Source organism: Alosa pseudoharengus, unplaced genomic scaffold, assembly GCF_046254945.1.
Source record: "Alosa pseudoharengus isolate Yale_2024_CS ecotype anadromous, Long Island Sound unplaced genomic scaffold, YU_APseudo_1.1 YU_APseudo_1.1_scf_1, whole genome shotgun sequence".
Classification (NCBI taxonomy): domain Eukaryota; kingdom Metazoa; phylum Chordata; class Actinopteri; order Clupeiformes; family Clupeidae; genus Alosa; species Alosa pseudoharengus.
In genome coordinates, this window is record NW_027468564.1 from 23223617 (window position 1) to 23236001 (window position 12385).

Below are 12385 nucleotides of genomic sequence, written 5' to 3' on the forward strand. Positions count from 1 at the left end.
TGGTAGTTGTAGTCTATGCGATTAAAAAACACGTGTGTGTGAAGTATCCAAACAATGATAACGCTTTCATTATGGCTGCTTTAGCCACAGACCTTGAGCTACTGTACAGTGGGTTGGGTTCCATTTAGAAGTGTCCACTTCATTCGCCCTTTCCGTGATTCACACAGCTACGTAAAATGTATTACTACTGATATGCAAAACTATTAACTTTTCGCCAAGAGGTGGCAGCTTGATACTGTAAGGTGTAAGCCATTGGTTCCAAAGGAGATTTTATTTGGGTCGCCAGTGTAGCCTAGTGACAATTTGTGTTGTGTAATAGGCCTAGCATAGGGCCTACCTTATATAGCTTATAGTCACGGTTTTGTCATAACTCCCACTGTGCATTTTTGCATTTAGAATAGCTCTAAAACCGGGGGGCGAACACGTCGCAGGGGGGGGGGGGGGGGGCGCCAGTGCGTGGATATCTCAATCGCAAAATTAAACAATATTTCTATCGGGCGCCTACCATGGACTAGGCTGGGTGAAAATGAAAAGATTGCGTCAAAAGATTGAGCTTAACCATGGACCTCATAGTTGCAAAATGCAAGGGAACATGAATCAGCATATTATTTGCACAAACAATAACGGACAGTAGCTCTTCAACTTTGCCCGTTAAAATGTGTATGAACAGTCTCGCAATGCATTTCATGAAGGCCCTTTTGGACATGTCAGTTATTTGCACCACTGTGTAAAACGGCATTTTGTTTTAGACTACTGGTATTTAATTTGTGCATTGACAATAAAGCTGAATATCATTTGAACTAGATGACTAAACTTATGCATAGGCCTATGTAGAAGAAGAAACATTCACAAAAATCCATGACATGACCTCTCTTCTTGATAGCTGTTGAAAACTGCATGGAACTGACAGGGATTGTTTTGTTTAATAATAAATAAATAAATACATTATGCTGCTACCTTCTGCTTTTCCCAAATACAATGTAGCCTACAGGTGTACCTTTCATCAGTCCAGTTGCAATGGATGGACTGTGATGAACTGCCCTACTTGTGATTGTTTAGAGATTTTAAAGGTTTTATAACAATGCTACAAATTTTTTGGCCCAGAAACAAATCTATTCACCTTTGCAGCGCCAGTAGTCTACTTTGTGTGCGGAATGTGTGCAAACACACATTCCAAACAAGCATACACAAAAGTTTCAAGAGTGGGGGATGGAGTAGAAGATGGAGACAAATTAATTAATATGATTTATTTTTGCGGAATGGATGTACAGGACTGAGCGGCGGTCATATTTTGTACCGCTATGCGGTACATCTAGTTTACAAATTGTTTACAAATGCTTAAATGATTAATTGTGTGTTCAAACATAGTGAAATGAAACATAATGAAGACTGAAACAGAATAGAAAAAGATATTCAAAAGCTTATGTAAAGTTGATCAAAACGTCACATGCAAGCATATTTCAATACAATAATTACAATAACTGTACATAATGTTCAATTTACCCTGTAAGAAATAGGAAGATGAATGTTATAATTAAATGTACAAGAAGTAAAAATGAAGCCAACAACACATACAGGACATTATAGGACAGAGGTTTCTGTTTGTGGTGCATCTGAGGCTACGGGTGTTTTCACATATAGTTATTATTCAGTATTCTGACTCTGCCCTTCTTCGTACTTCTGTTCAATTTTCATTTTCTTTCAGTATGTCGTCTGGGTTTGTGGTGTATTCGTAGGTTTTCTCCGTCCAATCTTTACCTGTCCAATCAGTGAACAGAGGGAGTGGCTGAGAACGATGATGTTAAGGTTGTGTGTTAGTTTTGGCGACAAAAGGAGAAGGTAAAACTGCAACTTATTGTGATAAACAGAAATAGCAACACCTGCAAACGTCAAAAAATGCAGTTGGAAAAATGCAGAAATTTATTTACAGTAAACGGTATTCATTGTTTCCTGACTGTTGATGCTGTTTATTGTCAGTTTGTGAAGATAAGGAGAAGTAGGAAGTAACGTTTGGAATCTCTGATCAATGTGATTGGTAAGGCTGGACCAATGATTTCAAAGTATGTGACCATCGTGATGCAAGTGTTGCAAACGTTTCCACATAGAGAGGTGAGTTAATTTGAGTGAGGACTTTAATCTCTTTCTGGTGCACTTCAGCTCTGATGGGGCATCAGTTTTCTTCCTACTTCCTACTATAGCTTCCCTGGGGGTCTCAGACCTCACTGCCTAAGATTATGGGCTGTGTAGTTGCTCTGGGTTAGTTAATTAAATCATTCATTATCAAAACCCAATGTGGCCCTTGAGCCAAAAAGTTTGTCCACCCCTGCTCTATATTGTATCATATCAGATATGTTGCAAAAGTCATATTTAGTTCATTTATCATTGCACTTATCAACTGTAGGGGGAGCCCAAGAGCAAATCTTCTTTAATGCTGCTTTAATTATGTCACTTCCCCAAAATGCAATCTTTTTGGTAATTACCACCGTCAGGGATGTCAGGTAGTTCAATATATGTTCAATAATAACAATCAGAAACACAAAGAAGTACTTCAGATAGTTGTTGTCCTCAAGAAATGCAACTGGGAAAACTCCACTCATAAACCCAACCAGGAGAGTCAGATAATCCAGTTTAAGTAAAATCACTGCAAGCACAAAGAGAAACAACCATTTCAGATAATCACCCATTTCTTTCTTTACCATTGTATCAAGTACAATTCCTGAAACACCTAGTCCACTCATGAACCCAATCAGTAAAGTCTGTAAAGAAGGACCACTCAAACTTAGCTCTGTTCTAGACTTGATGTTCTCCCTTAATTTATTCAGTGTAGCAGCTGCATTTGCAATCCTTAGTGTAATTTTACGTTTCATCTGCTCCTTAAAAGTCCACTCCCTTCTTCTTTCCATGTTTTTCATCACTTGATAGAATTCTGGACTTTTTCCTTGTTCTGCTTCTCCTGAGCATCCATCCAGTTTTAGTCTCTTCCGCTCCTGCTCCCATAAAGTTAAAATCTGCTCATGCAGGCCATGGGAAAAGGAGTAGCCCATGCTCTTCCTCAGAAACACCTCTATCTTCTCCAACAGTTCCTTCACTTGTTGGTGTCCTTGTAGATCTCTATTATTAAAGATGTGATATCTTCCACCAACACTTTTCACCAGAGTCTGTAGTCCAGAACTTTCATTCAGAAACTCCTCGACTGATTTTCCTTTCATCTGGTCTCCTCCAGTGAACAAAACAATGGTGAACTTCAGGGCATCCTCACCAAAACTGTTCTGGATCCACTTTACTTCATTGCTGTCTTCTTCTGTGAATCTACCCAGGGGAATCACCAATAAGAAAACATGGGGTGCTTCATTTTCTAAAAGCCATTCACATTCCCTTGTGATGCCTGGTGTGTCAATTACAGTGACGTTTCTTCCTTCCACAACTCCACTTTGACTCTTGCAGTATTTGGTTACTGGTAAAGCAGATGCCTCAGATTTAAATGCCTCTCTGCCCAGGATGGTGTTTCCTGATGCACTCTTCCCTGCTCCAGTCTTCCCCAACAACATCACTCTCAGCTGTGGAAGTTCAACAGGACCTGTGAGAATATAGTGATGATGAAATGCAAGTGTCATAGAAGTCATGCTTTGGTTCATACCACCGCTTTCTGTACAGGAATGGGTTTAGAACAATTTTGATGAAGGCGCGAGCCTGGAGCTCAAACCCAAAAACCCTTGTTGCAACTCTTTTTGTAAGCCTCAATTACCCTTGTTAGAGATTAAAAAAAGAAGACTATAGACATCCCACCAATTAAATATACATATCATTTTACTACAAAAGACTAGTTTTATTAAAATGGTGTAAAATACATTGGGTAATTTTGATAGAGTAGAATACAGTCTCTGAAAATCCTCTCCTAGGGGCCGTTTATACGAGAACGATTGAGAAGGAAGACAACAAAATATTTTATCATAAGTGCCTTTCGTTTACACGGCGACCCCGCCATCGGGGCTTGAAGACGCAAAAATCTGAAGACTCCTTCCAGAGTGTAGAGTTTTGAAGACGACCCGGGTTGCGTCTCCCTCTAAACGGCTAAACCAAAGATCCTTGATTACCTCTCTGGCTAAACTGTCAAATTAGAATGTCTGCGCGTGATGTACCGGGGTTCTATCACACCACCACCCAGCGGTCTGGAATGCATATCCAATCGAATATCACATGCTCTTGCGTCTTCATATAAACATAGATTTCCCCCTGAGAATGCTCGTCTAAACACGAATAAAAAAATGAAGACGAGACGCCACTTCTGCGTCTTCTCTTTTCATCGTCACCGTATAAACGTAGCCCTAATGTATATCCGAAAATCATCAAAATCTCTTTTAATTCACATAAAACCCAATTTTTGGCATATTTGTCTACAAGAGAGAGAAAAATGTGGAGTGGGACCGGTTTTATGGTATTTTATAGAGATGTGAGCTGAAAGGGCAGCCAAACAACATGTGGGATGAATGCGACACTGATACACAGAATCATGACTTTCAACTTTGATTATGCTCTCTGTAATTATGTTAAATTAGATTAAATTCTCTCCTCCTGGCTCTCCCCTATTTTATGCAAAGGGTTTCTCTTTGTACACAAACCATAATGAAACAGGGCTCCATCTGGATTAAGCCACACAGTCAACGCAATGTAAACTAGATGTACCGCAGAGCGGTACAAATTATGACTGCCGCCCAGTCCAGCACATTTTTTCCACAAAAATAAGTCACGCTTGTCAAATTGTGTTCATTTCCTACTTTGTTCCTTTTTTGTGTGTTTGTCATTGAGTGTGTGCAGAGTGAGTGGTTGTTTTTGTCTATATGTGTTTTTTGTGTGTGAATGTGTGTGTGTGCGTGTGTTTGTGTATGTAGGTATGTGTGGGTGCATGTGTGTGTGTGTGTGTATGTGTTTGTGTGCGTGTTTGCACGTGTCGTGTGTGCATGTGTAGTGTGTGTGTGTGTGTATGTGTGTGCGCATGTGTGTGTGTGTCTTTATCTATGTGTACATAAATAAAGCAAATCAGGGAACCACCTACTCTTTGCGATAAGTGCCATGGGATATTTAAAAACCATCTCCTGCAGTACAGTGTCCCTGTCACTCCAATAGGACATTGGGACTGATATACCAACACCGCTTCCAGCAGGAACCTACTCTTCCAAGGAGGTTTCTTATCCAAGTACTAACTAAGCCCGCTTAGCTTCAGTAATTTTAGCAAAGTTAGGGTATCTGCTGGTCTGGCTGCTGGCTAAAAACAAAAGGTGAAAGGCATATAGGATTCTAACTGTCTCACTGAATTGTATTATATACACTTAATTCTCACTGGTATCGGCTAGACAACAAGTACCGAGATTAGTTCATAGATTTCGCATGTAAAATACATTTTATACAACCCCAACCCCATCTTGCCTGTTCATAATTCTGAGAAATTCTTGAATTGTGTGTGCATGCGTGCATGTGCATGCATGTGTACATATGTCTACTGTGTGAGTATGTGTCATACATATGATTACTGTGAATGTATGTGTGTGCGTGTGTATATGTTTATGCACATTTGTGCATATGGAATGGATTAACATACACAAAAAATTGGTCATCCTAGGCCCTACGGTTCTCAAGATATTCACAGAAAACTCTGTTGGTGTACGGTCACTAAATGTACACATAAATTATTTTATTGTATGGCCCCCCATGAACGAAAGTTCATGAAACTTGGCATGCATTCGGAGGGTGTCATAATGATCCTACACTTTTCAATTTCAATTTTGACCATGTCAGCCAGAGATATTGTGATTACAACACCTAATTTTTTGCTTTTTAATTTTTAAGTAGGTGGCGCTATACATGAAATGAGTGGTTATGGAATGGGTTGACATGGCCCCTTAAGATCAACATACAAAAAAAGGTGGTCCTCCTAAACCCTACGGTTCTCGAGATATTCGCAGAAAACTGTGTCTGCCCTACCCTCATTTCGGGGGGGTCCAGTCCAGCGGGGGGGCTACAGATGAAAACGAAAAACAATGGTTTCATGCTATCCATGTGGGGCTACACGCCCACCAAGTTTGGTGTACCCCGGTCTTTCAGTGTCCCGGAAATCCTTGACGGAAATTTGGCCATGCGAAAAAAGAAAAAAAAATAATAATCTGACTAAACCTATATGACCGCCGCTTCGCTGCGCGGTGGTCATAATAACAAGTAATCATATAGGCTACAGCTGTCGCCTACTTTGCCCCTTCCTGTTCGGTGTTGAAGAGAGGTCACTATTGGTTTTCATATTGTTCACGTCACTATTTGCATGAGCCACGACTAGAAAGACTTGCGATAATATCAAACATATCAAAAGACTGACTCCGACTGACTTAAAACCGTTAAGATTGGCACCTTACACTTAACGATCTAGTTGATGGGAGCGCGCCGCGATTCCAGTACAACTCCCATGATTTCTGTCCGACTTTGGAAATTTAGTCGCCGACTGTAAAAACAGACCAAAATCGTACAATGTAAGGCCGCCATAAATCGCAAGGTAATTCAGTCCTACTTCAAGCAGTGCAGTGGGGTGTTTCATTTTTAAGAGCCTTCTCATGTTGGATTTGGTCCTCAATGATTTGAAACCATTTTGTTTTTTTGCAGTACTTGCATTTAGCCTTTACAGTTTTGCTCTTCTGGTCGAAGTGCATCCACACATTGTTCATCTTTCTGCTGCTCATGTTCAGAAACTTCTTGAAATTAACTTCCAAATTGTCTTGACACCACTCTCACTTTTCTTGTCACTTCTCTTTGAGGTGTTTTTGGACTTGGGGGTTGGGGATAATAGGTGGGAGATGGGGACTACCCCCTTACCTCCCAATCAGATAAGCCAGTTACTGGGGTAAGGGGTCAAGGGGGCCCGTCAAGTACATTACCGCGGCAACTTCACTCATGTAGCTTTCCGTGCAGGCACAGGGCAGAGGGTCAAACAGCCAGATATATTACAAAAGAGAAGGGGTTTATGACACTACCTATTCGTTTGTGTCTCATGACGTCACTGTAGCTTTGCGCCGCCATCTTTACGACCGATTCGGGCAGCTCAGCCGCCCAGTGGTCACACAACAGCTGACCGTCTGAGAGCTAACAGCTGATAACCCACCACAAACTGTTCCCATAAAGTCACAATCGCCTCGTTTCCCTTCCCTTCATGTTCTTTAAATGAGTATAAACCATGGAGTGTATAAAATACGTATAAACATATCTTACATTAAAGGACATTATCCAGATTAATGACAGCAAGCTGTGAGCTAAATGACACTAAAATGAGTGGTAGCCTAGCTTGTTAGCTTAGAACTCACTACATGTATATAGTAAGAGTAAAGTACCACCAAAACCATACATTTGAATTGTTTTTACATAATACTTATATTTCCCATGATTAAATATAAATCCTTGGTGGCCAGGTGCCGCACTTTCACGTTTTTGACCCATCCAGCCACAGCATATTGATAGGCAGGGGAGAGCCAGTTGAAACACTTTTTAATTAGACGTAATTTAGTCCATCCCAGGAGAGTTAAGTGTTTAACTTTTCGTGTGTGTGTGTAACTTATTTTAAACCTGGCCGTAGCCATTTCATGATTGGGTGGGAGGGTTGTGATGATCTAAATCCTTATGTTGTGTTGCGTCTTTGCTATGAATTTTAATTGCAGTGTGAACATGTGCAGTGCCCTATGGGGGTAGTGTGTGCTATAGGCTAGCTTTTGTGTTTTCGGTGTAGCCGGCTTCATAGTGGTGTGTTGTTCGCCCAGGCTGATAGCATTTGGCTTTAAGACACTTTATGAATCCCAGTCTTGACATGTTTGGTAGCTGCATGAATTGTACTAAATAAAGAATACTGTTTATACATCTGTGCTGCTTTTTATGTAGAGTATTCCTCTAGTCACAACAATCTGACCTCACATTCTAGGTTTATTACAGTATCATAAATAAATAAATGTTCTTCCTTAAAATACAGGGTCATATGTATTGGCACCCCAATGTTAAATTCCAATAGAGGCAGGCAGATGTTTATTATAGCCTATCTTGTTGTTTTGTAGAAATAGTACACTTGTATGACTTATCCGTTGACAGTATCCGTTGCCTTTCTAAAATATTTAGCAAACTCATCCCCATCAACTTACAATGGGCAATCTTTGAATTTTAACAGTCTTGGTTTTATTAGGAATTCTGTGTGGATTTGGGCATGCCTCAGACTCGTGGTGTGATCAGTATCGGAGCGAAATTGGAGCGGAACAGAGCGGCCGCTCTGGCTTCTAAATTAAGAAAAGCTCTGCTCGCACTCCGCTCCGCTCACTAAATCTGGCCTTGATCATGCAGGACATTTCAGAATGTCGACTGTGTAATCATAGTCATATTTTAGAACCTTCAAAATCAAATAACTGATGCAACTGAGATGGAGGACAACTCCACGTAGAGTAGAACATATTGTCCGAAGCAACTTACATTAGATGAGGAGATATTAGCTGAATGTCACAAATACATTTTAGAAATTGCTTGGCATCATTTATTCAATGACTCTCTACCAAACTTTGAGGAGGACGAATTGTTTGATAAATCAGCCAGTAGGCAGGGATTAAAGTGAAAAAAAATCGTTTGACTGAACTTTTTTCAGGCCATAAGTCATACGTTGTTCATATCTACCTATAAAGATAGCACCCCTTTTGCTGTCGCGACCTATTGGTTTTTAATGTACAAAAAGATGCAAACAGTAAAGTAAAGGGAGTATTCGCCTTATTCACACGGCGGCCATTGTTTAAACCAAAACGAGGCTGCAGGGTACACTTACTAAATAATTAATGCCACCTACAGGTGAATGCATAGAACATAACAATCCCATGGTTTGTGTACCCTGTAGCCTCGTTTTAGCCGCCAATGGCCGCCATGTGAATAAGGCGAATTGATTCTTGATTCTTGATTGAGATTGAGATTGAGTTTTTCTGATGAACAAAACAATATTTCAGTACCATCCCTGACCATTGCTGACTAGCCATTGCTGTTCTTTTCTACTGCAGCAATATTGAAGAAAGGCTTTAACTTACACTCTTGTTTAATTACTTCAGGCCAAAAGTGTTTGCAAATCAAGACTTCCCATTTCCTCATCAAAGTAACGAATCAGAACATTCGAGATATTGTTCATATTTCCATGGTAATTTTGAGTTTTACAGACAGCTCAGTATTCCAATGAGCAGCAATACTGTGTGTGCTCATGCAGGAGGTCTGCGCATTTGACAACGACAATCTGGAGAGGGCGCTTTTGTTTTCAGCAACAGATTGTATAAGGTTGACAAGAGGTTGCGATATGGTGAGGGACAGGTCGTGTTGCGCTATGAAAGAACATGCATAGCCTACTTTCTGAGAGCAAAAACGGTCAGCCAGCCATAGATAAACGTAGCCTACCTCTGTCGTGGTGGCTAGTTGCACCAGGTAGGGAAGATGTCCTGAAGTGCACGAACGTTAACCTTGGCGGTCTTCTGATTGGTGGCGTGCTAAAACGTTTTCCTATTGCATCCATAAACAATTTTCTTGCAGCAAACCGCTTAAAAGCAAACCTGGCACTTTCATTTCTTTACACCATGGCTTGCTAGTTCTCCCCCGTTTTCAACAGCCGCCCATCTCCATCTTATTTTTTTAAACTTATAACACCTGTGCCTTCCTTTAGCAACAACGCATCCATGACAGCTAGTGGCCTTGCCAAATAGACGCACACAAATCATGACGCTAATAAGAGGTTCTGGTAGGCCTACTGGTTATGGTTTTGTGCTATAAATTAATAAAATTTTATAGCGAAGTTTTAAGTTGACTATTTTAAGTGTATGGTTATTTTTTGTCAACATACACTTACAACCTACTGTCGTTAAAAGAGGCCTAAGCAAAATAGGCTACAAGGCATGTCTATGCGTCACAAGCACGACTGACCCCCTTACTCAACAGGTCGCGATGATGACAATATTATTATTATTTTATGTTAACACGCTCAGTCAAAACCTTCCGTCGCAAATTGTGAAAAACAAATTGTTGTACATATCATAACAGACGGGATAATATTTTGCATAGGCTACGGGTTATATTGCGTCGCTTTACACATAATGCTAGTTGCGTTGATTAAAAACTGTAACAATAATAGGTTGCATCGGGTGGCATAGCAGGCTGTTCAAGTCATAGGTGACACCCAAAATGAATGACCTCCCCTGACAAGAGTTCGCGATAGTAGGCTAAGAAATTGTCTACATCAGTGTTTCCCAAAGTCTGGGTCGCGACCCACGGGTGGGTCGCAGGAGATTTTATTTGGGTCGCCAGCACAATTTATGTTGTGTTATAGGCCTAACTGATACCATTTGTCATTTGATACCAGGAAAGCTAAGTTTTCTATTAGGATGTAGATTGTTAACTACCACAGTCACGGTTTTGTCATAAAAGCTCATGAAACTGGCGCATGAAACTGGGGGAAGAACGCATCGCAGAGGGGATGCCAGCATGGATATCTACCTCTCAAAATGAAACCGTTCTGTGGGGCGCCTGCCGTGTACCTCGCAGTTGCAAACTGCAAGGGACATGAATCCGCCTATTTGCACGAACATTAATAGATACCAGCTCCTCAATTTTACCGATTCAAATCAAGTGACCGCGCTGTCAACTAAAGCATCCATAGACCGGACATAAGGCCATTCAATTTGCATACAGTTTCGATTGCAGATGCAATCTTTAAAGTTAATAGCAACCTCCTCACATTCTTATTTCTGATTTAAAATGCACAACAGTACAGGAACAGCTTACTATGCTGACGAATGACGACTGCACAACATGCGAAAATTTCCCCTACTCTCGGATGCGCATTAAAACGTACAGTATCTTTTCAGTAGTCATTTCCAACTTTTCACGCTGATGGTGCTCAAAATGCAACACAACCGTGTTCAAAGCAGGGATCCTATAGCAATGTATGGTTGGGGGAGGCATAGAAAAGTTGGAGAACCTGTGGCCTAAAACAATATTGGTGGTTGCAGGGTAGATTTGAAGTGAAATGGGTCGCGATGGTCTGTCATTTTTAAAAAGTGGGTCGCCAGAAAAAAAGTTTGGGAAACACTGGTCTACATTGATGCACGGAAAGAACCCTGATAGCACAGGGGCGTTGAATCCACGTTGAATCAACCTCTGCCGCTTCAAACAAACGTGGATTCAACGCCCCTCAACGCCCCTTTGCTATCTGGGAACACAGCCTACGCTTCTTCTCCGAATTCGCAAATAGAGCTCACAATGTATCGTATCCAAAAAAGTTAAACGGATTGGCCAACCTCATCAGCTGTCTCGATTGTGTCACTACAACTTTTAGACCGTTAGTCCTCCAGACGTGTTCTCTTTTTTTTTTAAGCAAACGCCCCAGGCCAATAAAACAAGCGTTTAGCTACAACATAAACAAAGCGAAACTCATGGCTGACGTAGCAGCTATCTTCTTGAGCGGTCACTGATTGACACAGAAAGTTCTCAAGAACACTATTAGGTCTTTAAACATTTACCATCACACACATTAATTCATAATATTAGTTGCCTTAAAAAAAGGAAAAGAAAAGGTGGTAGCCCCCCCACCCCTCCTATTTTTTTTCTCATCGGATCTGCATCGATCTCAAATATGGCATTTCTAAAATCAAATTGACGGAAATCCGTCGTAGGACGGAGAACTTTAATCCCTGCCAGTAGGCCTAGTAGACAAATAACTTATGGCCTATGGTCTGTAGCCTACTGCAAAAACGAATGTTGGTGGCTATTTAAACTAGCGGGTGTTTTAACAGCTGCAAGAAATAGAGTCTTCATGGTCACCATGGTTTGTAAATCATACATCCCTATTGTACTGACCAATTCCCTAGCCATGCCCATCAAATGTAAATAAGCCTATTTGCCTATTTGCAGCCATTGTGTAAACCAAAACATAATAATAATAATAATAATAATAACTAGAAAATGCAATTCCAGGGAATTACCATTGCATGTAAATGCAAAAAAGCTGCTGTGTATAACATTATATTACTTACAGTATGATTATTCAGATTACATAGTCTTACCGTATTCTTGAAAACCACTTACTTGGTTAGATGTTAGCTTAGAGTATATGACAAGTCAGTAAAAATAAATTGTCAATTCAATATTGATCAACATTCTTTGTTTTAATACAGCAGAATGATACTCAGAATACACTAATGAACACTTACCAATGTAAGCTTGAAGTAAAAATCACAGTTGTGTATATATATAAAGAACTTGATAATGCCAATCATATTATCCTAAGACAGATCTATTTATCAGTGGTAAAACTGAACTGGCAGCAACAGCTAGAGGCCTCAGTTAATGGTAT

General features: G+C 40.4%; 1 protein-coding gene across 4 annotated transcripts in view; it reads right to left on the reverse strand.

Annotated features, from left to right (window-relative positions):
- Positions 1-1232: 1232 nt before the first annotated feature.
- Positions 1233-12385, reverse strand: part of LOC143123306 (uncharacterized) — an 88609-nt gene continuing 77456 nt past the window's right edge. For 3 of the 4 annotated variants that reach the window (XM_076284618.1, XM_076284610.1, XM_076284627.1), the window contains one exon: positions 1693-3577. In XM_076284618.1, coding sequence (XP_076140733.1) covers positions 2373-3577 — 1205 coding nt within the window. In that variant the 3' untranslated portion in view covers positions 1693-2372. Of the gene's footprint in view, positions 3578-12385 lie in introns of all 4 variants that reach the window. The other variant, XM_076284636.1, reaches the window with a different exon arrangement.